Source organism: Oncorhynchus tshawytscha, linkage group LG25 (genome assembly GCF_018296145.1).
Source record: "Oncorhynchus tshawytscha isolate Ot180627B linkage group LG25, Otsh_v2.0, whole genome shotgun sequence".
NCBI lineage: Eukaryota > Metazoa > Chordata > Actinopteri > Salmoniformes > Salmonidae > Oncorhynchus > Oncorhynchus tshawytscha.
This window is the reverse complement of record NC_056453.1, coordinates 29437628-29464503: the sequence shown is the minus strand read 5'-3', so window position 1 is coordinate 29464503 and position 26876 is coordinate 29437628. Positions and strand designations below refer to the sequence as shown.

General features: G+C 43.0%; 1 protein-coding gene across 2 annotated transcripts in view; it reads left to right on the top strand.

Annotated features, from left to right (window-relative positions):
• Positions 1-26876, top strand: part of itga9 (integrin, alpha 9) — a 160029-nt gene that overhangs the window by 38876 nt on the left and 94277 nt on the right. For both annotated transcript variants that reach the window (XM_042306211.1, XM_042306212.1), the window contains exons 9-14: positions 1284-1421; positions 2456-2561; positions 19999-20093; positions 21401-21491; positions 25498-25543; positions 25943-26097. In XM_042306211.1, the coding sequence (XP_042162145.1) occupies positions 1284-1421; positions 2456-2561; positions 19999-20093; positions 21401-21491; positions 25498-25543; positions 25943-26097 (631 nt within the window). The remainder of the gene's footprint in view (positions 1-1283; positions 1422-2455; positions 2562-19998; positions 20094-21400; positions 21492-25497; positions 25544-25942; positions 26098-26876) is intronic.

Genomic DNA, 26876 nt, shown 5'->3' with positions numbered 1-26876 from the left:
TCTCAGAAGCACCACACTGTTTATGTGGTTTATGTAAAGTGTTTAGAGCGCTCTAGGCTTGCATCCCAAATTGCACCCATTGGGCTCTGGTCAAAAATAGTACACTATATAGAGAAAGGGGTGCCATTTGGGACACATCCCTAGTCTGACCACGAATCAATCTTTGTAGATTAAGACCCTATGTTTTGTAAATATTCCTTTAATATGGGTAGAGATATGAAAGAGAAAATGAATCCAGTCAGATTGTGGAGGGAGAGAATGATGAAAATAAAAAGTGTCTGTCTATCTTGAGGGCAACCGAAAAAGCAGTCCTCATAGGCAATGAGTAGATAAGAATATAAATATTATAAGATACAACAGAATGAAAATAATAGAATAGAACAGAATAGGATATAATATTTTTCCTAGATGGACCTTCAGTTGTGGCTAATAATTAAGACAATAAATATACACTTAAATACACACACACAATTCACATGACAAATACATTACACTAGATCAACATCAGTAATCATGTTTCGACGAAAAGACTGATCTGACTAGTGGTGTGTGTGGCTCTGTGGCTGTAGTGGTGTGTCTGTCTGTGTGGCTCTGTGGCTGTAGTGGTGTGTGTGGTTCTGTGGCTGTAGTGGTGTGTGTGGCTCTGTGGCTGTAGTGGTGTGTGTGGCTCTGTGGCTGTAGTGGTGTGCATGTCTGTGTGGCTCTGTGGCTATAGTGGTGTGCCTGTCTGTGTGGCTCTGTGGCTGTAGTGGTGTGCCTGTCTGTGTGGCTCTGTGGCTGTAGTGGTGTGCCTGTCTGTGTGGCTGTAGTGGTATGCCTATCTGTGTGGCTCTGTGGCTGTAGTGGTGTGCCTGTCTGTGTGGCTCTGTGGCTGTAGTGGTGTGCCTGTCTGTGTGGCTCTGTGGCTGTAGTGGTGTGCCTGTCTGTGTGGCTCTGTGGCTGTAGTGGTGTGCCTGTCTGTGTGGCTCTGTGGCTGTAGTGGTGTGCCTGTCTGTGTGGCTCTGTGGCTGTAGTGGTGTGCCTGTCTGTGTGGCTCTGTGGCTGTAGTGGTGTGCCTGTCTGTGTGGCTCTGTGGCTGTAGTGGTGTGTCTGTCTGTGTCCCTCTAGCTGTGCTTGGTTATTTTCCAGATGTGATCTTACCTTGGCTCCAAATTTTGTGAATAGAATAGAATACATGTATATCTCTATACATTATACACAAGGTGAACACAGCGTTATGTATTTTCACTGACCCAATGCTACCTGTCTGTGTGGCTCTGTGGCTGTGCTTGGTTATTTTCCAGATGGGCTCTTACTTTGGCTCCTCATTGTGTGCAGTTGACCTGAACCGGGATGGCCTGTCGGACCTGCTGGTTGGAGCGCCCATGCACAGCACGCTACGGGACGAGGGACAGGTCTCTGTCTACCTCAGCAAGGGCAATGTGAGTGGGATCTGGGTTGGATGGGAATAGAGTTGGAAAATGATGTGAACTTTCTGAAATGTCCCAGATCTCCCAGAAGTTGTAGGACATTCGGAAGGGAGTGACCAGGTAGAGAATCCTCCAACTAGGAATTCTCTAAATTAGATTTGTGAAAAACATTGGAGTACAGTATATTCTAGCCCTCCAGTCAGCCTGTATATAACCCACCATATAGAAACATGGCTGCCTATACAGCCTGGTCTCATAGACTAGATGTAAACATAAATCCACTCAAATTAGGGTGATATGTCACGTTTGGTATGGTTACATAATACAGATGGTTACTTAAGGCAAACATGAAAGTAGGGTGGTTGGTCGGGGTGGATGAGTTGAGTGTATATTATGACCTCCATATAGAGTATTTGATCCTGTTCTATTTATGAGTTATCATTAGGATCTTATAACTAGCTTGTCTTGGAGGTTGTTACTGTGTGTTTGAGTTGTTCATGAAAGTCAAGTAACTAAAGGAAGGGGAAAGCAGCCATCTATAGCCGATAGAGACAGTTCCTCAACTGTTATAGTAAAAAGCAGGATGTATTTTAGTTAGTATAACCATTCTACTTTAAAGTAAAGGGTTGTGTCATGCCGTAACTGCTCCCCTTTTATAGTAATGGCTATATCACACTAACCATTCCCCTTTAAAGTTATGGGTTGTGTTACACAATAACCCTTCCCCTGTAATGGGTTGTGTCACGTCATAACTATTCCCCATTAATGTAATAGGTTGTGTCACATCCTAAACATTCCTCTGTAATGTCTTGTGTCACGTTATAACCATTTTCCTTTAAAGTAAAGGGTTGTGTCACGTCATAACCATTTTCCTTTAAAGTAAAGGGTTGTGTCACGTCATAACCATTTTCCTTTAAAGTAAAGGGTTGTGTCACGTCATAACCATTTTCCTTTAAAGTAAAGGGTTGTGTCACGTCATAACCCTTCCCCTTTAAAGTAATGGGTTGTGTCACGTCATAACCCTTCCCATTTGACTCTACTTGCAGGGGGTGATGGAGCAGGCTGAACTCTTAAATGGAGATGATGCCTACAATGCACACTTTGGAGAGTGCATCACTGCAATCGGAGACATCGATGACGATGGGTACCAAGGTAAGTGTCTCTCAACTAAGTCACTGTGTTTTCAAGTATAGAATGTATGCTTATATAAACATGTTAACCCTCCTCAAATCACTATTTAGCACTATTGTTGTATACATACAAAACTTCTGGATGACACATATTAGATTTATGAGAATTGGTCTAGTCTAGTTTTTCTTCCACAATGTTAAACATTGTGACATAAGCAAACGTTGGATGTTGTAATACGTATGCTATAAAACCCAAAAAGCTTTTCTCTCGGGGACATTCTGTTTTGATTATTTTGTGGAGAGTGGGATCTTGTGCATTTCCTTATCCATGTTATGATTGTTTTAAAACATTCACTTTTTTCTTATGCATGCTATTGCATCATCACTGAAGAACTATTTTTGTTTTAAAAGGGGAAAGTGTATTTTCCAGCTTTGGTTGTGAGGGGGGATTAAGGGACGTTGCCTGCGCATCAAATGCCACCCTCTTCCCTGCATAGTGTACAACTTTTGACCAGGGCCCATTTGGGATGCAGACTTTATGTTCATCCTTTTGCCTTCAGTTTTATGGTTCTGTTTCCACTCTTACAGAGGTTTCACACTGGGGTTTAAAGGGACTGACAACACTTAAATGTCTATTAAGAGACTGTAACAACATGTTACCGAAGCACAGCCCTGCAAAAAGAAAAAAGACCCAGGGGTCCTGACCATAGAAATAGAATGAATAGAATGGACGTCTCCATTCATGTCAATGATGGCATAATGGGTGGACTGGCAGCCATTTTGAGTGTACCCATGCCAGGAATTAAAAGCAGGAAGCGTACCCTTCAATCTGTGCTGTGATTTGTTGAGTCAACTCAACTGACATTACAAAAAATACTTGTCATTGCATGAGCCATATCAGATAGAATCATTTGAATGAACATTCTACATTACCATGTAGAATGTTGATAGAACACTCCAAATAACCATGGAAATGATTGCATTACAATACCAGGCAGCCAATGCAAGTGGACCCATGCGTTTACCAGTCAAATTGCCATAGTTAGAGCTTCCAAGCCTGTTCTATTCAGAGGTGTCATGCCCATAGGCAGCACAGGGGCACGTGCCCCTTCAGATTGTCCTGTTTTAAAAATATATACTTTTTTTATATATATTTTTTTGTACTACTAGCCACTTAAGAATTTCATGAAGTTGGCTTTAACCAGCCCAGATAGCTTCTCCCAAACTCATAACTTAACCAAGAAATATGAACGCAACTTGTAGTGTTGGTTTCATGAGCTGAAATAAAAGATCTCAGAAATGTTCAATACACACAAAAAGCTTATTTCTCTCAAATTGTGTGCACAAATTTGTTTACATCCCTGTTCGTAAGCATCCCTGGTATATCAGGAAGCTAATTAAACAGTATTATCATTACACAGGTGTTGGGGACAATAAAAGGCCAAATCAAATTGTATTTGTATTTGCGCCGAATACAACAGACCTTACAGTGAAATGCTTACTTACAAGCTCTTAACCAACAATGCAGTTTTAATAAAATACCAACAAAAAAAGTAAGAGATAAGAATAACACTCATAATTAATGAGCAGCAGTAAATATCAATAGCGGGGCTATATACAGGGGGTACCGGTACAGAGTCAATGTGCGGGGTGGTGGGGGGGGCTATGACTAGGGTGGCTGGAGTCTTGACAATTTTTAGGGCCTTCCTCTGACACCGCCTGGTATAGAGGTCTTGCATGGCAGGAAGCTTGGCCCCGGTGATGTACTGGGCCGTAAGCACTACCCTATGCACTACCCTATGTAATGCCTTGCGGTCGGAGGCCGAGCATTTGCCATACCAGGCAGTGATGCAACCCGTCAGGATGCTCTCGATGGTGTAGCTGTAGAACCTTTTGAGGATCTGAGGACACATGCCAACTCTTTTCAGTCTCCAGGTCTCTGATCTCCTCCCTATAGGCTGTCTCATCGTTGTCAGTGATCAGGCCTTCCGATGTTGTGTCATTGGCAAACTTAATCATGGTGTTAATCATGGAGTCGTGCCTGGCTGTGCAGTATTGAGTGAACAGGGAGTACAGGAGGGGGCTGAGCACGCACCCCTGACGGGCCCCTGTGTTGAGGATCAGCGTGGCGGATGTGTTGTTACCTACCCTTACCACCTGGGGCGGCCCATCAGGAAGTCCAGGATCGAGTTCCAGAGTGAGGTGTTTAGTCCCAGGGTCCTTAGCTTAGTGATGAGCTTTGAGGGCACTATGGTGTTGAACGCTGAGCTGTTGTCAATGAATAGCATTCTCACATAGGTGTTCCTTTTGTCCAGGTGTGAAAGAGAAGTGTGGAGTGCATAGAGATTGCATCATCTGTGGATCTGTTGGTGCAGTATTCAAATTGGAATGGGTCTAGGGCAGCTATTCCCAAACTGAATACCCACTGGGGTACGCGCAATGCCGTCGGGGTTAGGCCAAATAAAAATGTGATTCACATTTTACATTTTTAAATCAAATAAAAAAGTTTTTTTTAATAAAAAATTCTTCACATTTTCAAACAGTTCATTTATATTTTCCAACGAGGCTATACATTTGGGTGAGTTTTTTTTCTTGCCTGAGTAGCCTCGTTTCACTGCCAAAAATAAAATGAAGCCACCTAGTTAGTGTTCAGCGAAATAACAACACAATGTCAAATACAGGTAATTAACATCCAATCACATTAACCGTTACTCTTTCGCGGTAATTCCACAAATGTAGCCAAATGTAGCTCATGTTGGAATTCGTACTGATGGTGCAGAAGCCATAACAGGGAGACATAGTGTAGTGGACACGCGTGTGCAAGCAGTTGTTCCCGATGCCACTTGGGTACACTGCAGCATCTTCCGAGAGGTTCTTGCTGCCAAGGGAATGCCTGACAGCTTGAAAGACATTTTGGACACTACAGTGAAATTGTTAACTTTGTTAAAGTAACTCTCGTGTATTTTCTGCACTATGCAATGATATGGGCAGCGACCATGTAACGCTTTTACAACATACAGAAATGCGCTGGTTATCAAGGGGCAAAGTATTGACACGTTTTTTTAAATTGAGAGACGAGCTCAAAGTTTTCCTTACTGACCTTAATTTTCACTTGTCTGATGGCTTGCATGATGACAAGTTTCTCACACGACTGGCCTATCTGGGTGATGTTTTTTCTCAACGGAATGATCTGAATCTAGGATTACAGGGACTCTCTGCAACTATATTCAATGTGCGGGACAAAATTGAGTATATGATTAAGTAGTTGGAGCTCTTCTCTGTCTCGATTAACAAGGACAACACACAGGTCTTTCCATCATTGTCTGGTTTGTTGTGTGCAAATAAATTCAAGCTTACGGCCAATTTCAAATGTGATATAGCGAAGCACCTTAGTAAGTTGGCTATTCAATTACGCAGGTACAGTGCCTTGCGAAAGTATTCGGCCCCCTTGAACTTTGCGACCTTTGGCCACATTTCAGGCTTCAAACATAAAGATATAAAACTGTATTTTTTTGTGAAGAATCAACAACAAGTGGGACACAATCATGAAGTGGAATGACATTTATTGGATATTTCAAACTTTTTTAACAAACCAAAAACTGAAAAATTGGGCGTGCAAAATTATTCAGCCCCTTTACTTTCAGTGCAGCAAACTCTCTCCAGAAGTTCAGTGAGGATCTCTGAATGATCCAATGTTGACCTAAATGACTAATGATGATAAATACAATCCACCTGTGTGTAATCAAGTCTCCGTATAAATGCACCTGCACTGTGATAGTCTCAGAGGTCCGTTAAAAGCGCAGAGAGCATCATGAAGAACAAGGAACACACCAGGCAGGTCCGAGATACTGTTGTGAAGAAGTTTAAAGCCGAATTTGGATACAAAAAGATTTCCCAAGCTTTAAACATCCCAAGGAGCACTGTGCAAGTGATAATATTGAAATGGAAGGAGTATCAGACCACTGCAAATCTACCAAGACCTGGCCGTCCCTCTAAACTTTCAGCTCATACAAGGAGAAGACTGATCAGAGATGCAGCCAAGAGGCCCATGATCACTCTGGATGAACTGCAGAGATCTACAGCTGAGGTGGGAGACTCTGTCCATAGGACAACAATCAGTCGTATATTGCACAAATCTGGCCTTTATGGAAGAGTGGCAAGAAGAAAGCCATTTCTTAAAGATATCCAAAAAAGTGTTGTTTAAAGTTTGCCACAAGCCACCTGGGAGACACACCAAACATGTGGAAGAAGGTGCTCTGGTCAGATGAAACCAAAATTTAACTTTTTGGCAACAATGCAAAACGTCATGTTTGGCGTAAAAGCAACACAGCTCATCACCCTGAACACACACCATCCCCACTGTCAAACATGGTGGTGGCAGCATCATGGTTTGGGCCTGCTTTTCTTCAGCAGGGACAGGGAAGATGGTTAAAATTGATGGGAAGATGGATGGAGCCAAATACAGGACCATTCTGGAAGAAAACCTGATGGAGTCTGCAAAAGACCTGAGACTGGGACGTAGATTTGTCTTCCAACAAGACAATGATCCAAAACATAAAGCAAAATCTACAATGGAATGGTTCAAAAATAAACATATCCAGGTGTTAGAATGGCCAAGTCAAAGTCCAGACCTGAATCCAATTGAGAATCTGTGGAAAGAACTGAAAACTGCTGTTCACAAATGCTCTCCATCCAACCTCACTGAGCTTGAGCTGTTTTGCAAGGAGGAATGGGAAAAAATGTCAGTCTCTCGATGTGCAAAACTGATAGAGACATACCCCAAGCGACTTACAGCTGTAATCGCAGCAAAAGGTGGCGCTACAAAGTATTAACTTAAGGGGGCTGAATAATGTTGCACGCCCAATTTTTCAGTTTTTGATTTGTTAAAAAAGTTTGAAATATCCAATAAATGTCGTTCCACTTCATGATTGTGTCCCACTTGTTGTTGATTCTTCACAAAAAAATACAGTTTTATATCTTTATGTTTGAAGCCTGAAATGTTGCAAAAGGTCGCAAAGTTCAAGGGGGCCGAAAACTTTCGCAAGGCACTGTACTTTCCCAAAACGAATGACACAAACAACTGGATTCGTTATCCCTTTCGTGCCCTGCCTTCAGTCCACTTACAGATATCTGAACAAGAGACCCTCATCGAAATTGCAACAAGCGGTTCTGTGAAGATTTTATTTAATCAGAAGGCACTTCCAGATTTCTGGATAGGGCTGTGCTCAGTGTCCTGCCTTGGCAAATTGCACTGTTAAGACACTGATTTCCTTTGCAACCACTTACTTATGTGAGAGTGGATTCTCGGCCCTCACTAGCATTAAAACTAATACAGGCACAGACTGTGTGTGGAAAATTATTTAAGACTGAGACTCTCTCCAACACCACCCAACATTGCAAAGTTATGTGCATCCTTTCAAGCACACCCTTCTCATTAACCTGTGGTGAATTATTCACAGTTTTCGGTTAACAAATAAAGTTTTATATGTAAAATGGCTAAATAAAGAGCAAAATGATTGATTATTATTATATTCATATTTGTGCCCTGGTCCTATAAGAGCTCTTGTAATTTCTGTCATTTCCCCTGAGCCGGGTTGTGACAAAAACTCACACTCGTTCTTATGTTTAATAAATGTATTGTATAGTGTGTGTGGCAGGCTTACAATGATGGCAAAAAACTACACTCGGGGAGTGTGCTGCTCCTGGTGCTAGTAGAGGGGGTACGCAGCTGGAGGTTGAATGTTTGAAGGGGTATGGGACTATAAAAAATTTGGGAACCACTGGTCTAGGGTTTCTGGGATAATGGTGTTGATGTGAGTCATGACCAGCCTGTCAAAGTATTTCATGGCTACATACGTGAGTGCTACGGGTCGGTAATCATTTAGGCAGGTAACCTTAGTGTTTTTGGCCACAGGGACTATGGTGGTCTGCTTGAAACATGTTGGTATTACAGACTCAGACAGGGAGAGGTTGAAAATGTCAGTGAAGACACTTGCCAGTTGGTCAGCGCATGCTCGGAGTACACGTCCTGGTAAACCATCTGGCCCTGCGGCCTTGTGAATGTTGACCTGTTTGAAGGTCTTACTCACATTGGCTGCGGAGAGCGTGATCACTCAGTCGTCCGGAACAGCTGACGCTCTCACGCATGTTGAAGTGGTACTTGCCTTGAAGCGAGCATAGAAGTTATTTAGCTCGTCTGGTAGGCTCGTGTCACTGGGCAGCTCTCGGCTGTTCTTCCCTTTGTAGTTCTAATCGTTTGCAAGCCCTGCCACATCCGATGAGCGTCGGAGAAGGTGAAGTACGATTTGATCTTAATCCTGTATTGGCGCTTTGCCTGTTTGATGGTTCGTCGTAGGGCATAGCGGGATTTCTTATAAGCTTCCAGATTAGTCCCACTCCTTGAAAGCGGCATCTCTACCCTTTAGCTCAGTACGAATGTTGCCTGTAATCCATGGCTTCTGGTTGGGGTATATACGTAGTCACTGTGTGGACGATGTCCTCGATGCACTTATTGATAAAGCCAGTGACTGATGTGGTGTACTCCTCAATGCCATCGGAAGAATCCTGGAACATATTCCAGTCTGTGCTAGCAAAGCAGTCCTGTAGTTTAGCATCTGCTTCATCTGACCACTTTTTTATAGACCGAGTCACTGGTGCTTCCTGCTTTAATTTTTGCTTGTAAGCAGGAATCAGGAGGATAGATTAATGGCCATATTTGCCAAATGGAGGGCGAGGGAGAGCTTTGTATGGGTCTCTGTGTGTGGAGTAAAGGTGATCTAGATTTTTCCCCCTCTGGTTGCACATTTAACATGCTGATAGAAATTAGGTAAAACTGATTTAAGTTTCCCTACATTGAAGTCCCAGCCACTAGGAGTGCCGGCTCTGGATGAGCGTTTTCCTGTTTGCTTATGGCGGTATGCGGCTCATTGAGCGCGGTTTTAGTGACAGCATCGGTCTGTGGTGGTATGTAAGACAGCTTCGAAAAATATAGATGAAAACTCTCTAGGTAGATAGTGTGGTCTACAGCTTATCATGACATACTCTACCTCAGGCGAGAAAAACCTCAAGACTTCCTTAGATATCGTGGACCAGCTGTTCTTCACATACAGTTGAAGTCGGAAATTTACATACACCTTAGCCAAATACATTTAAACTCAGTTTTTCACAATTCCTGACATTTAATCCTAGTAAATATGCCCTGTTTTAGGTCAGTTAGGATCACCACTTTATTTTAAGAATGTGAAATGTCAGAATAATAGTAGAGAGAATGATTTATTTCAGCTTTTATTTCTTTCATCACATTCCCAGTGGGTCAGAAGTTTACATGCACTCAATTAGTATTTGATAGCATTGCCTTTAAATTGTGTAACTTGGGTCAAACGTTTCGGGTAGCCTTCCACAAGCTTCCCACAATAAGTTGGGTGAATTTTGGCCCATTCCTCCTGACAGAGCTGGTGTAACTGAGTCAGGTTTGGAGGCCTCCTTGCTCGCACACACTTTTTCAGTTCTGCCCACCAATTTTCTATGTGATTGAGGTCAGGTGTTTGTTATGGCCACTCCAATACCTTGACTTTGTTGTCATTAAGCCATTTTGCCACAACTTTGGGAGTATGCTTGGGGTCATTGCCATTTGGAAGACCCATTTGCGACCAAGCTTTAACTTCCTGATGGATGTCTTGAGATGTTGCTTCAATATATCCACATAATTTTCCTCCATCATGATGCCATCTATTTTGTGAAGTGCACCAGTCCCTGCTGCAGCAAAGCACCCTCACAACATGATGCTGCTTCACGGTTGGGATGATGTTATTTGGCTTGCAAGCCTTCCCCTTTTTCCTCCAAACGTAACGATGGTCATTATGGCCAAACAGTTCTAATTTAGTTTCATCAGACCAGAGGACATTTCTCCAAAAGTACGATCTTTGTCACCATGTGCAGTTGCAAACCGTAGTCTGGCTTTTTTATGGCGGTTTTGGAGCAGTGGCTTCTTCCTTGCTGAGCGGCCTTTCAGGTTGTGTCGATATATGACTCGTTTTACTGTGGTATAGATACTTTTGGACCTGTTTCCTCCAGCAAGGTCATTTGCTGTTGTTCTGGGATTGATTTGCACTTTTCGCACCAAAGTACGTTCATCTCTAGGAGACAGAATGCATCTGCTTTCTGAGCGGTGTGACGGCTGCGTGGTCCCATGGTGTTTATACTTGCATACTATTGTTTGTACTGATGAATGTGGTACCTTCAGGCATTCGGAAATTGTATCAAAGATGAACCAGACATGTGGAAGTCTACAATTGTTTTTCTGGGGTCTTGGCTGATTTCTTTTGAGTTTCCCATTATGTCAAGCAAAGAGGCACTGAGTTTGAAGGTAGGCCTTGAAATACATCCACAGGTACACCTCCAATTAACTCAAGCTATGTCAATTAGCCTATCAGAAGCTTCTAAAGCCATGACATTATTTTCTGGAATTTTCCAAGCTGTTTAAAGGCACAGTCAACTTAGTGTATGTTAACTTCTGACCCACTGGAATTGTGATACAGTGAATTATAAGTGAAATAATCTGTCTGTAAACAATTGTTGGAAAAATTACTTGTGTCATGCTCAAAGTACATGTCCTAATCGACTTGCCAAAACTATAGTTTCTTTACAAGAAATTTGTGAAATGGTTGAAAAAACTAGTTTTAATGACTCCAACATAAGTGTATGTAAACTTCTGACTTCAACTGTATATGCATAGGCCCCCACCCCGTGTCTTACCAGAGGATGCTGTTCTGTCCTGCCGAGGGAGTGTATAACCCGCCAGCTGTATGTTCTTAATGTCGTCGTTCTGCCATGACTTGTTGAAACATAAGATATTTCACTTTTTAATGTACTGTTGGTAAGATATATGTGCTTTCAGCTCGTCCCATTTATTTTCCAGTGATTGAACATTAGCTAGCTGGACAGAAGGCAAGGGCAGATTAGCCACTCGTCACCTGATTCTCACAAGGCACCCTGATCTTTTTCCACAAAATCTCAGTTTCCTTCTCCAGCGAGTCACGGGGATCGGGGCATGGTCGGGTGTCTGTAGTAGTATATCCCTCCCATCCAACTCATTGAAGAAGAACTCTTTGTCCAGTTTGAGGTGAGCAATCGCAGTTCTGATGTCCAGAAGCTCTTTTCAGTCATAAGAGATGGTGGCAGCAACATTATGTAAAGATCAAGTTACGAACAACGCGAAAAAACAAACAATATAGCATGGTTGGTTAAGAGCCGGAAAGACTGCAGACCTCCCCTCCGGCGCCATCGTAATACTCTAAAATGTGCAGTTTTGTCACACAACAAATCAAATCAAATCAAATGTATTTATATAGCTCTTCGTACATCAGCTGATATCTCAAAGTGCTGTACAGAAACCCAGCCTAAAACCCCAAACAGCAAGCAATGCAGGTGTAGAAGCACGGTGGCTAGGAAAAACTCCCTAGAAAGGCCAAAACCTAGGAAGTAACCTAGAGAGGAACCAGGCTATGTGGGGTGGCCAGTCCTCTTCTGGCTGTGCCGGGTGGAGATTATAACAGAACATGGCCAAGATGTTCAAATGTTCATAAATGACCAGCATGGTCCAATAATAATAAGGCAGAACAGTTGAAACTGGAGCAGCAGCACGGCCAGGTGGACTGGGGACAGCAAGGAGTCATCATGTCAGGTAGTCCTGAGGCATGGTCCTAGGGCTCAGGTCCTCCGAGAGAGAGAAAGAGAGAATTAGAGAGAGCACACTTAAATTCACACAGGACACTGAATAGGACAGACACATAAACTACTGCAGCATAAATACTGGAGGCTGAGACAGGAGGGGTCAGGAGACACTGTGGCCCCATCCGAGGACACCCCCGGACAGGGCCAAACAGGAAGGATATAACCCCACCCACTTTGCCAAAGCACAGCCCCCACACCACTAGAGGGATATCTTCAACCACCAACTTACCATCCTGAGACAACGCTGAGTATAGCCCACAAAGATCTCCGCCACGGCACAAGCCAAGGGGGGTGGGCGCCAACCCAGACAGGGTGATCACATCAGTGACTCAACCCACTCAGGTGACGCACCCCTCCTAGGGACGGTATGAGAGAGCCCCAGTCAGCCAGTGACTCAGTCCCTGTAATAGGGTTAGAGGCAGAGAATCCCAGTGGAAAGAGGGGAACCGGCCAGGCAGAGACAGCAAGGGGGGTTCGTTGCTCCAGAGCCTTTCCGTTCACCTTCCCACTCCTGGGCCAGACTACACTCAATCATATGACCCACTGAAGAGATGAGTCTTCAATAAATACTTAAAGGTTGAGACCGAGTTTGCGTCTCTGACATGGGTAGGCAGACCGTTCCATAAAAATGGAGCTCTATAGGAGAAAGCCCTGCCTCCAGCTGTTTGCTTAGAAATTCTAGGGATAATTAGGAGGTCTGCGTCTTGTGACCGTAGCGTACGTGTAGGTATGTACGGCAGGACCAAATCAGAGAGATAGGTAGGAGCAAGCCCATGTAGTGCTTTGTAGGTTAGCAGTAAAACCTTGAAATCAGCCCTTGCTTTGACAGGAAGCCAGTGTAGGGAGGCTAGCACTGGAGTAATATGATCAAATGTTTTGGTTCTAGTCAGGATTCTAGCAGCCGTATTTAGCACAAACTGAAGTTTATTTAGTGCTTTATCCGGGTAGCCGGAAAGTAGAGCATTGCAGTAGTCTAACCTAGAAGTGACGAAAGCATGGATTCATTTTTCTGCATCATTTTTGGACAGAAGGTTTCTGATTTTTGCAATGTTAAGTAGATGGAAAAAAATCTGTCCTTGAAATGGTCTTGATATGTTCTTCAAAAGAGAGATCAGGGTCCAGAGTAATGCCGAGGTCCTTCACAGTTTTATTTGAGACGACTGTACAACCATTAAGATTAATTCTCAGATTCAACAGAAGATCTCTTTGTTTCTTGGGACCTAGAACAAGCATCTCTGTTTTGTCCGAGTTTAAAAGTAGAACGTTTGCAGCCATCCACTTCCTTATGTCTGAAACACATGCTTCTAGCGAGGGCAATTTTGGGGCTTCACCATGTTTCATTGAAATGTACAGCTGTGTGTCATCCGCATAGCAGTGAAAGTTTACAATATGTTTTCGAATGTCATCCCCAAGAGGTAAAATATATAGTGAAAACAATAGTGGTCCTAAAACGGAACCTTGAGGAACACCGAAATTTACAGTTGATTTGTTAGAGGACAAACCATTCACAGAGACAAACTGATATCTTTCCGACAGATAAGATCTAAACCAGGGCAGAACTTGTCCGTGTAGACCCATTTGGGTTTCCAATCTCTCCAAAAGAATGTGGTGATCGATGGCATCAAAAGCAGCACTAAGGTCTAGGAGCACGAGGACAGATGCAAAGCCTCGGTCTGATGCCATCAAAAGGTCATTTACCACCTTCACAAGTGCAGTCTCAGTGCTATGATGGGGTCTAAAACCAGACTGAAGCATTTCGTATACATTGTTTGTCTTCAGGGAGGCAGTGACAGCCTTTTCTAACATTTTTGAGAGGAATGGAAGATTCGATATAGGCCGATACACAATGCTACAGATGTCTCAAGATTTAGGGAGCGTGCAATTGGCATGCTGACTGCAGGAATGTCCTTCAGAGCTGTTGCCAGAGAATTTCATTTCTCTACCATAAGCCACCTCCAACATCATTTTAGAGAATTTGGCAGTACGTCTAACCTGCTTCACATCTGCAGACCATGTGTAACCACACCAGCCCAGGACCTCCACATCTGGTTTCTTCACCTGAGGGATTGTCTGAGACCAGCCACCCAGACAGCTGATGAAACTGTGGGTTTGCACAACCGAAGAATTTCTGCACAAACTGTCAGAAACCGTCTCAGGGAAGCTGATCTGCGTGCTTGTTGTCCTCATCAGGGTTTTGACCTGATTGCAGTTTGGCATCGTAACCGACTTCAGTGGGCAAATGCTCACCTTCGATGGCCACTGGCATGCTGGAGAAGTGTGCTTTTCACAGATTAATCCCGGTTTCAACTGTATCGGGCAGATGGCAGACAGCGTGTATGGTTATGTGTGTGGCAGTGGGGTCATAAGTTATGGACAAAGAACAATTGCATTTTATCGATGGCAATTTGAATGCACAGAGATACCATGACGAGATCCTGAGGCCCATTGTCGTGCCATTCCTCCGCTGCCATCATCTCATGTTTCAACATGATAATGCACTGCTCCATGTTGCAAGGATCTGTACACAATTCCTGGAAGCTGAAAATGTCCCAGTTCTCACCAGACCTGGATACATCTAGCATGTTTGCGATGCTCTTGATTAACGTGTACGACAGCGTGTTCCAGTTCCCACCAATATCCAGCAACAGACATAAATCAATCAATCAATCAAATGTATTTCTAAAGCCCTTCTTACATCAGCTGATGTTACAAAGTGTTGAACGGAAACCCAGCCTAAAACCCCAAACAGCAAGCAATGCAGGTGTAGAAGCACAGTGGCTTGGAAAAACTCCCTAGAAAGGCCGGAACCTAGGAAGAAAGCTAGGGAGGAACCAGACTATGAGGGGTGACCAGTCCTCTTCTGGCTGTGCCGGGTGGAGATTATAATAGAACATGGCCAAGATGTTCAAATGTTCATAGATGACCAGCAGGGTCAAATAAAAGTAATCACAGTGGTTGTAGAGGGTGCAACAGGTCAGGACCTCAGGAGTGAATGTCAGTTGGCTTTTCATAGCCGATCATTCAGAGTATCTCTACCATTCTTGCTGAGGTATGGGACAACATTCCACAGGCCAGAATAAACAGCCTGATCAACTTTTTGCCAAGGAGATGTGTTGCGCTGCATGAGGTCACACCAGATACTGACCGGTTTTCTGATCCACACCCCAAATATTTTTTTAAGGTATACGACATGACCAAAAGTACGTGGACACCTACTTGTCGAACATCTCATTCCAAAATAATGGGCATTAATATGGAGTTGGTCCCTCTTTGCTGCTATAACAGCCTCCACTCTTCTAGGAAGGCTTTCCACTAGATGTTGGAACATTGCTTTGGAGACTTGGTTCCATTCAGCCACGAGCATTAGTGAGGTCGGGCACTGATGTTGGGTGATTAGGCCTGGCTCGTAGTCGGTGTTCCAATTCATCCCATAGGTGTTCGATGGGGTTGAGGTCAGGGAAAACCATTTCTGTATGAACCTCCCTTTGGTCCTTCCCCAAACTGTTTCCACAAAGTTGGAAGCACAGAATTGTCTAGAATGTCATTGTATGCTGTAACTTTGAGATTTCCCAACACTGGAACTAAGGGGCCTAGCCTGGACCATGAAAAACAGCCCCAGACCATTATTTATCCTCCACCAAACTTTACAGTTGGTACTATGCATTGGGGCAACCCAGATTCATCCGTTGGACTTCCAGATGGTGAAGCGTGATTCATCACTCCAGAAAACATGTTTCCTCTGCTCTAGAGTCCAATGGCTTTACACCACTCCATCCGATGCTTGGCATTGCGCATGGTGATCTTAGGCTTGTGTGCGGCTGCTCGGCCATGGAAGCCCATTTCATGAAGCTCCCGACAAACAGTTTTTGTACTGACGTTCCTTCCAGAGGCAGTTTGGAACTCAGGAGTGAGTGTTTCAACCAAGGACAGTTGATTTTACATGCTACTGCAAATCAGCACTCGGTGGTCCCATTCTGTGAGCTTGTGTGGCCTACCACTTCGCGGCTGAGCCGTTGTTGCTCCTAGACATTTCCACTTCATAATAACAGCACATACAGTTGACTGGGGCAGGGCAGACATTTTACTAACTGACTTGTTGGAAAGGCGGCATCCTATGACGGTGCCACATTGAAAGTCACTTAGCTTTTCAGCAAGGCCATTCTGCTGCCAATGTTTGTTTATGGAGATTGCATGGCTGTGTGCAAGATTTTATACATCTGTCAGCAGCGGGTGTGGCTGAAATAGCAGAATCCACTAATTTTAAGGGGTGTCCACATACCTTTGTATATATAGTGTATCTGTGACCAACAGATGCATATCTGTATTCCCAGTCATGTGAAATCCATAGATTAGCGCCTTTATTTCAATTGACTGATTTCCATATATGAACTGTAACTCAGTAAAATCTTTAAAATGGTTGCATGTTGCGTTTATATTTTTGTTCTGTGTAGTTATTAGTAAGAAGCTATTTCAGGCTATCAATCAAGTTAGAGGAGCTAGCTTGTCGAACTATCTTAGCTGGCATGCCTGCTGGGTTGGTAGACTTTAGAAAAGCTAAATGTACTGAATAAGACTCACATTCCTTTCAATCTTTTAGCAGAGAAGCATATTTAGTTTCTTTAAAAAAGTCACATGTACAGGGTTGCAGGTGTGATTGCAGGGTACAGTGAAAATCATATGGTGAAAAGTTGACCGCTCAAGAGGTATGCTCAGATATTAATTACGTGTAATGATTATGGCTATAGATTGCAGGAAAAAGCTGTTTCAGGTGTTTGAAAAATGCGAAATTCTCCAACTTACAGATGGGGTGCCTAACCCATTCAGGTCACCCCCCAGCGATCCTCACATACTTTGTGCCCCCTCAGATTTTTAGGGTGCATGATGACGCTGTTTCTATTCATTTAATGTCTATGGTCCTGACACACACAAAGCAACTTCTTGAACAGTAGTTGGAATCCAGTCTTGTTGGTTCTTAACTTTCTTGTTAATTTTCTGTAGATGAGTAATACTGAACTCTTTCTCTCTGTGTTTGTCTCTCTCTCTCTCTCTCTCTCACTTCTCTCTCTCTCTCTCTCTCTCTCTCTCTCTCAATTCAATTCAATTCAATTCAAGGGCTTTATTGGCATGGGAAACATGTGTTAACATTGCCAAAGCAAGTGAGGTAGACAACATACAAAGTGAATATATAAAGTGAAAAACAACAAAAATTAACAGTAAACATTACACATACAGAAGTTTCAAAACAGTAAAGACATTACAAATGTCATATTATATATATATACAGTGTTCTAACAATGTACAAATGGCTAAAGGACACAAGATAAAATAAATAAGCATAAATATGGGTTGTATTTACAATGGTGTTTGTTCTTCACTGGTTGCCCTTTTCTCGTGGCAACAGGTCACAAATCTTGCTGCTGTGATGGCACACTGTGGAATTTCACCCAGTAGATATGGGAGTTTTTCAAAATTGGATTTGTTTTCAAATTCTTTGTGGATCTGTGTAATCTGAGGGAAATATGTCTCTCTAATATGGTCATACATTGGGCAGGAGGTTAGGAAGTGCAGCTCAGTTTCCACCTCATTTTGTGGGCAGTGAGCACATAGCCTGTCTTCTCTTGAGAGCCATGTCTGCCTACGGCGGCCTTTCTCAATAGCAAGGCTATGCTCACTGAGTCTGTACATAGTCAAGGCTTTCCTTAATTTTGGGTCAGTCACAGTGGTCAGGTATTCTGCCGCTGTGTACTCTCTGTGTAGGGCCAAATAGCATTCTAGTTTGCTCTGTTTTTTTGTTAATTCTTTCCAATGTGTTAAGTAGTTATCTTTTTGTTTTCTCATAATTTGGTTGGGTCTAATTGTGCTGCTGTCCTGGGGCTCTGTAGTGTGTGTTTGTGTTTGTGAACAGAGCCCCAGGACCAGCTTGCTTAGGGGACTCTTCTCCAGGTTCATCTCTCTGTAGGTGATGGCTTTGTTATGGAAGGTTTGTGAATCGCTTCCTTTTAGGTGGTTGTAGAATTTAACAGCTCTTTTCTGGATTTTGATAATTAGTGGGTATCGGCCTAATTCTGCTCTGCATGCATTATTTGGTGTTCTACGTTGTACACGGAGGATATTTTTGCAGAATTCTGCGTGCAGAGTCTCAATTTGGTGTTTGTCCCATTTTGTGAAGTCTTGGTTGGTGAGCGGACCCCAGACCTCACAACCATAAAGGGCAATGGGCTCTATGACTGATTCAAGTATTTTTAGCCAGATCCTAATTGGTATGTTGAAATTTATGTTTCTTTTGATGGCATAGAATGCCCTTCTTGCCTTGTCTCTCAGATCGTTCACAGCTTTGTGGAAGTTACCTGTGGTGCTGATGTTTAGGCCAAGGTATGTATAGTTTTTTGTGTGCTCTAGGGCAACAGTGTCTAGATGGAATTTGTATTTGTGGTCCTGGTGACTGGACCTTTTTGGAACACCATTATTTTGGTCTTACTGAGATTTACTGTCAGGGCCCAGGTCTGACAGAATCTGTGCATAAGATCTAGGTGCTGCTGTAGGCCCTCCTTGGTTGGTGACAGAAGCACCAGATCATCAGCAAACAGCAGACATTTGACTTCGGATTCTAGCAGGGGAGGCCGGGTGCTGCAGACTTTTCTAGTGCCCTCGCCAATTCGTTGATATATATGTTGAAGAGGGTGGGGCTTAAGCTGCATCCCTGTCTAACCCCACGACCCTGTGTGAAGAAATGTGTGTGTTTTTTTGCCAATTTTAACCGCACACTTGTTGTTTGTGTACATGGATTTTATAATGTCGTATGTTTTACCCCCAACACCACTTTCCATCAGTTTGTATAGCAGACCCTCATGCCAGATTGAGTCGAAGGCTTTTTTGAAATCAACAAAGCATGAGAAGACTTTGCCTTTGTTTTGGTTTGTTTGATTGTCAATTAGGGTGTGCAGGGTGAATACATGGTCTGTTGTACGGTAATTTGGTAAAAAGCCAATTTGACATTTGCTCAGTACATTGTTTTCATTGAGGAAATGTACGAGTCTGCTGTTAATAATAATGCAGAGGATTTTCCCAAGGTTACTGTTGACACATAATCCACGGTAGTTATTGGGGTCAAATTTGTCTCCACTTTTGTGGATTGGGGTGATCAGTCCTTGGTTCCAAATATTGGGGAAGATGCCAGAGCTAAGTATGATGTTAAAGAGTTTTAGTATAGCCAATTGGAATTTGTTGTCTGTATATTTGATCATTTCATTGAGGATACCATCAACACCACAGGCCTTTTTGGGTTGGAGGGTTTTTATTTTGTCCTGTAACTCGTTCAAGGTAATTGGAGAATCCAGTGGGTTCTGGTAGTCTTTAATAGTTGATTCTAAGATCTGTATTTGATCATGTATATGTTTTTGCTCTTTATTCTTTGTTATAGAGCCAAAGAGATTGGAGAAGTGGTTTACCCATACATCTCCATTTTGGATAGATAATTCTTCGTGTTGTTGTTTGTTTAGTGTTTTCCAATTTTCCCAGAAGTGGTTAGAGTCTATGGATTCTTCAATTGCATTGAGCTGATTTCTGACATGCTGTTCCTTCTTTTTCCGTAGTGTATTTCTGTATTGTTTTAGTGATTCACCATAGTGAAGGCGTAGACTCAGGTCTCTCTCTCTCTCTCTCTCTCTCTCTCTCTCTCTCTCTCTCCCTCTCTCTCCCTCTCTCTCCCTCTCTCCATCTCTCTCTAGATGTGGCCATAGGAGCACCCAAAGAAGATGACTACGGTGGAGCAGTCTACATTTACCATGGCGATGCCACAGGAATCGTCAACAAATATTCTATGGTAAAGACACTTTCAATGGTTAGACACAACAAGTAATCAGCACAAGTCTTGGGTGATAATATGCCACCATCATAGGCTCTTTTGGAGGAGGAGATACTAGAAAGTCAAGAGACAATTCATCTTAAACCAATTGAGACATTATGTCCCCTGTGTTTAAGACCAACAACATAAAATATCATCTTCATCTGTTTTTAATTTCTAGTTTAGTCCACACACACACACGTTTGTTTTACAAACAGTTGATTCCCATTCGCAATCCTATTTTCCCTAACCCTTAACCTAACCTTTAACCCCAAACCACTAACCCTAATCTTAACCCTAAACCACTAACCCTAATCCAAACCCTAAACCACTAACCTAATCCTAACCCTAACTCTTAAACCTAACCCCTAAACCTAAAATAGTATTTCCTCTTGTGGGGACCGGCAAAATGTTTTTAATATTCCTTGTTTTACTATCCTTGTGAGGACTTCTGGTCCCCACAAGGATAATGAAACCAAACACACACACACACACTGTGTTAGCAACAAGGATAACATCACAGCTCCATCTGTGTTGACACAGCAGCACTATTACTCTCTGTCTGCATCTCAAATGACACCCTATTCCCTATAGTACAATGTTTTTGACCAGAGCCCTATGTGCACTAAATAGGGAATAGGGTTCCATTTGGGAAGCATCCTCTGACTAACGTGTCATAAAGACCCAGGTGGTAATGTTATCCTGGGAAGAGATTTTCCACTCATCTAATACGAACACACACATACACACACACAGGAGTGTGTTTTCAATAGCTTGGAAGCCAGACCAAAAGATCCCCACAATGGATATTAGCCCCATGAAACAATATTATAGAGGGTGCGTCCCAAATGGCACCCATATATAGTGCACTACTTTTGACCAGAGCCAATAGGTCCCAGGTAAAAAGTAGTGCACTGCATAGGGTCCCATTTGAAACAGTCACAGTAGTTCATCATTTCTATTTACTGAGATACAGGATGAGGTGAAATTTAAAAGTCCACTTCCCTCTCAAACCGTAGCCTTGCTCAGTGTTGTTGGTAGATTAAAGCTCAGACAGTGGTCTGTTATGGTAGCAGTAACAGACACAGTGGTCTGTTTTAGTAGAGGTAGGAAAAACATGCTTGACTGTTGTGAGACAATGTGATGGTGATCCCTCCTGCTACAGTAATGTGTTCGCTAGTGCTAGTCTGTCAGATCAGTCTGTGTGTATGTGTGTACTTGTGCGTGTGTGTGTGTGTGTGCGTGTGTGTGTGTGTGTATTCTCACGTTTATATAATTCATTGCAGAGGCTGTCTGGACGGAGTGTAAACCCCGCCTTCCAGATGTTCGGCCAATCAATATCTGGCAATGTGGACATGGACGGCAATGGATATCTAGGTACTGTCACAATATACAGTACAGTACATAGAATGAAGAATTGGCGTGCTCAACTGAAAAGTTTGGGTGCCAGATTCAAAAGGGATACACTGTTAAAAATATATATTCTTAAAGATTAACTTAAATAATATTTCAGTGAGGGCAGGTTTTTCCTTTGTACAGTACAAAACAGATGATACAACGTAGCCAACACTAGGTTCAGGGTTAATGATGTACGTAGGGGCTACAGCTCTACTAGCCAACACTAGGTTCAGAAGTTAACTTCTTGATGCACCCATCCCGTTAGCGGGATCATTTTCGTCAACCGCTGAATTGCAGAGCGCCAAATTCAAATTAAATTACTACAATATTTAATTCATGAAATCACAAGTGGAATATAGCAATCCACCTGGCGTGTCAGGTGATCCAGGTAATCCACCTGGTGTGTCAAATTTCAAAAAAGCTTTTCGGCAAAAGCATACCAAGAGTTTATGTAAGGACATCTCTCTCAGCAGACAAAACATTACAAACAGCTAGCAGCCAAGTAGATTGGTCACGAAAGTCAGAAAAGCAATAGAATCGCTTACCTTTGATGATCTTCGGATGTTTGCACTCACGAGACTCCCAGTTACACAATAAATGTTCCTTTAGTTCCATAAAGATTATTTGTATATCCAAAATACCTCCATTTGGTTGGCGCGTTATGTTCAGAAATCCACAGGCTCGAGCAGTCACGACCAGGCAGACGAAAATTTGGAATAGTATCTGTAAAGTTTGTAGAAACATGTCAAACATTTTTTATATAAATCCTCAGGTTGTTTTTACAATGTATAATCAATAATATTTCAACCGGACTGTAGCTTCTTCAATAGGAGAGAGAGAGAAAATGTCTGCTCCAAGCTGTTGCGCATGCAAAATGCAGCTGCACCCAGCCATCCAATGACGCAATGTGATCTTTCTCGCTCATTTTTCAAAATAAAAGCCTGAAACTATGTCTAAAGACTGTTCACACCATGTGGAAGCCATAGGAAATGGAATCTGGTTGATATCCCTTTAAATGGAGTGAAGGCAGGCAATGGAACAGAGAGCTTTCAGGAAAAACAGCACTTCCGGGTTGGATTTTCCTCAGGTTTTGCCTGCAATATCAGTTCTGTTATACTCACAGACAATATTTTGACAGTTTTGGAAACTTTAGAGTGTTGTTTATCCTAATCTGACAATTATATGCATATTCTAGATTCTGGGCCTGAGAAATAGGCAGTTTCATTTGGGTACGTTTTTCATCCAAACATCCAAATACTGCCCCCTACACTCAACAGGTTAATGATGTACGTAGGACCTACAGCTCCACTAGCCAACACTAGGTTCAGGGTTAATGATGTACGTAGGGCCTACAGCTCCACTAGCCAACACTAGGTTCAGGGTTAATGATGTACGTAGGGCCTACAGCTCCACTAGCCAACACTAGGTTCAGGGTTAATGATGTACGTAGGGCCTACAGCTCCACTAGGTTCAGGGTTAATGATGTACGTAGGGCCTACAGCCCCACTAGCCAACACTAGGTTCAGGGTTAATGATGTAAGTAGGGCCTACAGCTCCACTAGGTTCAGGGTTAATGATGTACGTAGGGCCTACAGCTCCACTAGCCAACACTAGGTTCAGGGTTAATGATGTACGTAGGGCCTACAGCTCCACTAGGTTCAGGGTTAATGATGTACGTAGGGCCTACAGCCCCACTAGCCAACACTAGGTTCAGGGTTAATGATGTACGTAGGGCCTACAGCTCCACTAGGTTCAGGGTTAATGATGTACGTAGGGCCACTAGCCAACACTAGGTTCAGGGTTAATGATGTACTAGCCAACACTAGGTTCAGGGTTAATGATGTATGGGCCTACAGCTCCACTAGGTTCAGGGCCCTACAGCTCCACTAGCCAACACTAGGTTCAGGGTTAATGATGTACGTAGGGCCTACAGCTCCACTAGCCAACACTAGGTTCAGGGTTAATGATGTACGTAGGGCCTACAGCTCCACTAGGTTCAGGGTTAATGATGTACGTAGGGCCTACAGCCCCACTAGGTTCAGGGTTAATGATGTACGTAGGGCCTACAGCTCCACTAGGTTCAGGGATAATGATGTAAGTAGGGCCTACAGCTCCACTAGGTTCAGGGTTAATGATGTACGTAGGGCCTACAGCTCCACTAGGTTCAGGGTTAATGATGTACGAAGGGCCTACAGCTCCACTAGGTTCAAGGTTAATGATGTACGTAGGGCCTACAGCCCCACTAGGTTCAGGGTTAATGATGTACGTAGGGCCTACAGCTCCACTAGGTTCAGGGTTAATGATGTACGTAGGGCCTACAGCTCCACTAGGTTCAGGGTTAATGATGTACGTAGGGCCTACAGCTCCACTAGGTTCAGGGTTAATGATGTACGAAGTGCCTACAGCTCCACTAGGTTCAAGGTTAATGATGTACGTAGGGCCTACAGCTCAACTTCATGTCGTTATTGTAAAAGAGAATGTGTTCTCAATATCCTACCTGGTGAGATTTAGGTTAAACGAATAAATCAAACGAGCTCGGATCGAATCAGCAGACAAAGTAAAGAATGTCTGCTGATTCGAATGTGGTGTTATTCACACCTTCTCCCACTTGTTCACCTGTCTGTCTGACTCTGAGTGGACACTGGTTAGCCATTTAGACTCCTGTCTGTCTGACTCTGAGTGGTCCCTGGTCAGTCAGTTAGACTACCGTCTGTCTGACTCTGAGTGGTCCCTGGTCAGTCAGTTAGACTACTGTCTGTCTGTCTGACTGAGTGGTCCCTGGTCATTCGGTTAGATTCCTGTCTGTCTGACTCTTGAGTGGTCCCTGGTCAGTCAGTTAGACTACCGTCTGTCTGACTCCGAGTGGTCCCTGGTCAGTCGGTCAGACTCGTGATGCTGAGGCATGTTGTTTACTGCATTCCACATCAACAGGGGACATTCAGAACTAGAACAGTAAACAACAAGTATGAGGACTCCATTGTTAAAGCGCAACTGAAGGCAATAAACTTCATTGGTTGAAAACAGCCCATGTGGCATCGATATTAGTCAGAATCATTTATTCTAGTGTCAAAATTGACTACAATGTGTAAATAGAATAAATTTGGTCATAGTCAGTCTCATTCAAAACTGAGATGTGCAAGATAATTAGGAAAAAATGGTGGATCACAGAATGGGTACTGTGTAGTAGGTTTCCTTGGTTTGGGTTTATTTCAAGCCTGCCCACAGCTAGCAGCACCCAAGTAATCATAAATTTGGAGCGCAGCTGCACACAACCCGATCGTAATGCCCGTGAAAAATTTGGTTTGACATTCGATATCCCTATCGGGCTAGTTAGGGACCATCATAAATTACACAATTTACATGGGGCAATATTTACAATTGTCAATAGCTAAACATTTCAATGACTTAAAAATCTTAAACCAACTATAAATTGTAGAAATTAATATACAAATATTGCAATCATTTAATGAGACAACTAAAAGGCGTGTAACATGGAAATATTGTCCCATTTACATTGTGTAATGTATTGACAGTCCCTAACTGGCCCCGGAGATAGTCTATCCAAAGACAAACTAACTTTGCCATGGTCGCTCACCAGCCGGCTGAAGCTAATTGGCGAAAGAAGTTTGCTAGCCCTAGCTAGCCAAGGCGACATTAAGATACAAGACCTGGTTAGACTGTTTCAAGTTATCTAGATGGGTGAGTGACTGTAACTGTGTACTGTTTTGGCAGAGTGAATGTACAAACGCTTGCCACGTGAGATATCACACACGCGAGAGACACCCACATTAAACAACATCCCCAATACTCTCATTTGGCTTCAGTCATGGTTGCTGAATATATTAATAAGCAAGCTAAAATAACGGCCAAATCAGTAGGTTCAGCCCCCTTTTAATGATAACCTTTGTGTATTGTGCCATATATTCAAAGAAGGATAAATCTGCACTAACTTAGGTTTCGCTCATTGGTTGTTCTTTCATTACAGACATTACCATTGGTGCTTTTATGGCTGATAGTGTGGTGTTATTGAGGTGAGTGGTTGTATTGTTGAAGTTGGAATGTAATATATTTTGGTGTTACACGAATAGTGGCTTTGTTTCACTGTCCATACCAGCATACCACTTTGAATGTGTGCACAATACAAGAGTTAACCTATGCTTCTGTGGATATTGGAAAAGAGCAGTATAAACGCATAAAGTGGAACAGAGTATGTTTTTCATCACAAAAAGACATTAATGCCAAGCTGTGTCCACTGCAGTACCATGTTCAACATGTTGTATTGGTTGTAGGTCCATTGACACCATGTTGTGTTGTAATGGTTGTAAGTCCGTTGACACCATGTTGTATTGTATTCATTGTAGGTCTATTGACACCATGTTGTATTGTACTAGTTGTAGGTCCATTGACACCACGTTGTGTTTTGTCTCTAGGTCCCGACCGGTGATCACTGTGGATGTGTCCATCTACCTACCTGTCTCCATCAACATCTCTGTTCCTCAGTGTCACGAGGGACCACAGCACCTCAACTGTTTCAACGCTACAGTCTGCCTGCTCTTCAGAGGAAAACACCTGCCTGGACAGATAGGTGAGCACAACTACAGCATAACTACAGCAGACACACAAAATGTACAACGCACTTAAGTTGATAGAGTGGTATGTTTGAAATGGGACCCCTCATATGCCTTGTTTTAGTAGTTAGAACAAGTAGACTATATTGTAGTGGATTATTCAGAGCCATTTGTGAATGTGCCACTGAATTGTGTCATTCCATGATGTAGCCTTTGGCCAATGGATGCTGCCTATGGTTGTGGTTCTCCTTCAGTCTACTAACAACAGCTGTTGCACGAAATCTAAGGAAGTCTCTACATTTTGCTCGCTTGAAGTAGAGTATATTATGATAAATTGCAGGCCACACTACTTGCCTAGAGAGTTCTCAGCCATACTTTTCATGGCTGTTTATTTACCACCACAGACAGATGCCGGTACTAATACCGCACTCAGCCAGCTGTATAAGGAAATAAGCAAACAGGAAACCACTCAGCCAGAGGTGGCACTCCTAGTGGCCAGAGACTTTAATGCAGGGAAACTTAAATCGGTTCTACCAAATCTCTATCAACATATTAGATGTGCAACCAGAGGGGGAAAAATTCTAGATCACCTGTACTCCACACACAGAGATGCGTACAGAGCTCTCCCTCGCCCTCCATTTGGTAAATCCGACTACAACGCTATCCTCCTGATTCCTGCTTACAAGCAAAAATTAAAGCAGGAAGCACCAGTGACTCGGTCTATAAAAAAATGGTCAGATGAAGCCGATGCTAAACTACAGGACTGTTTTGCTATCACAGACTGGAACATGTTCCG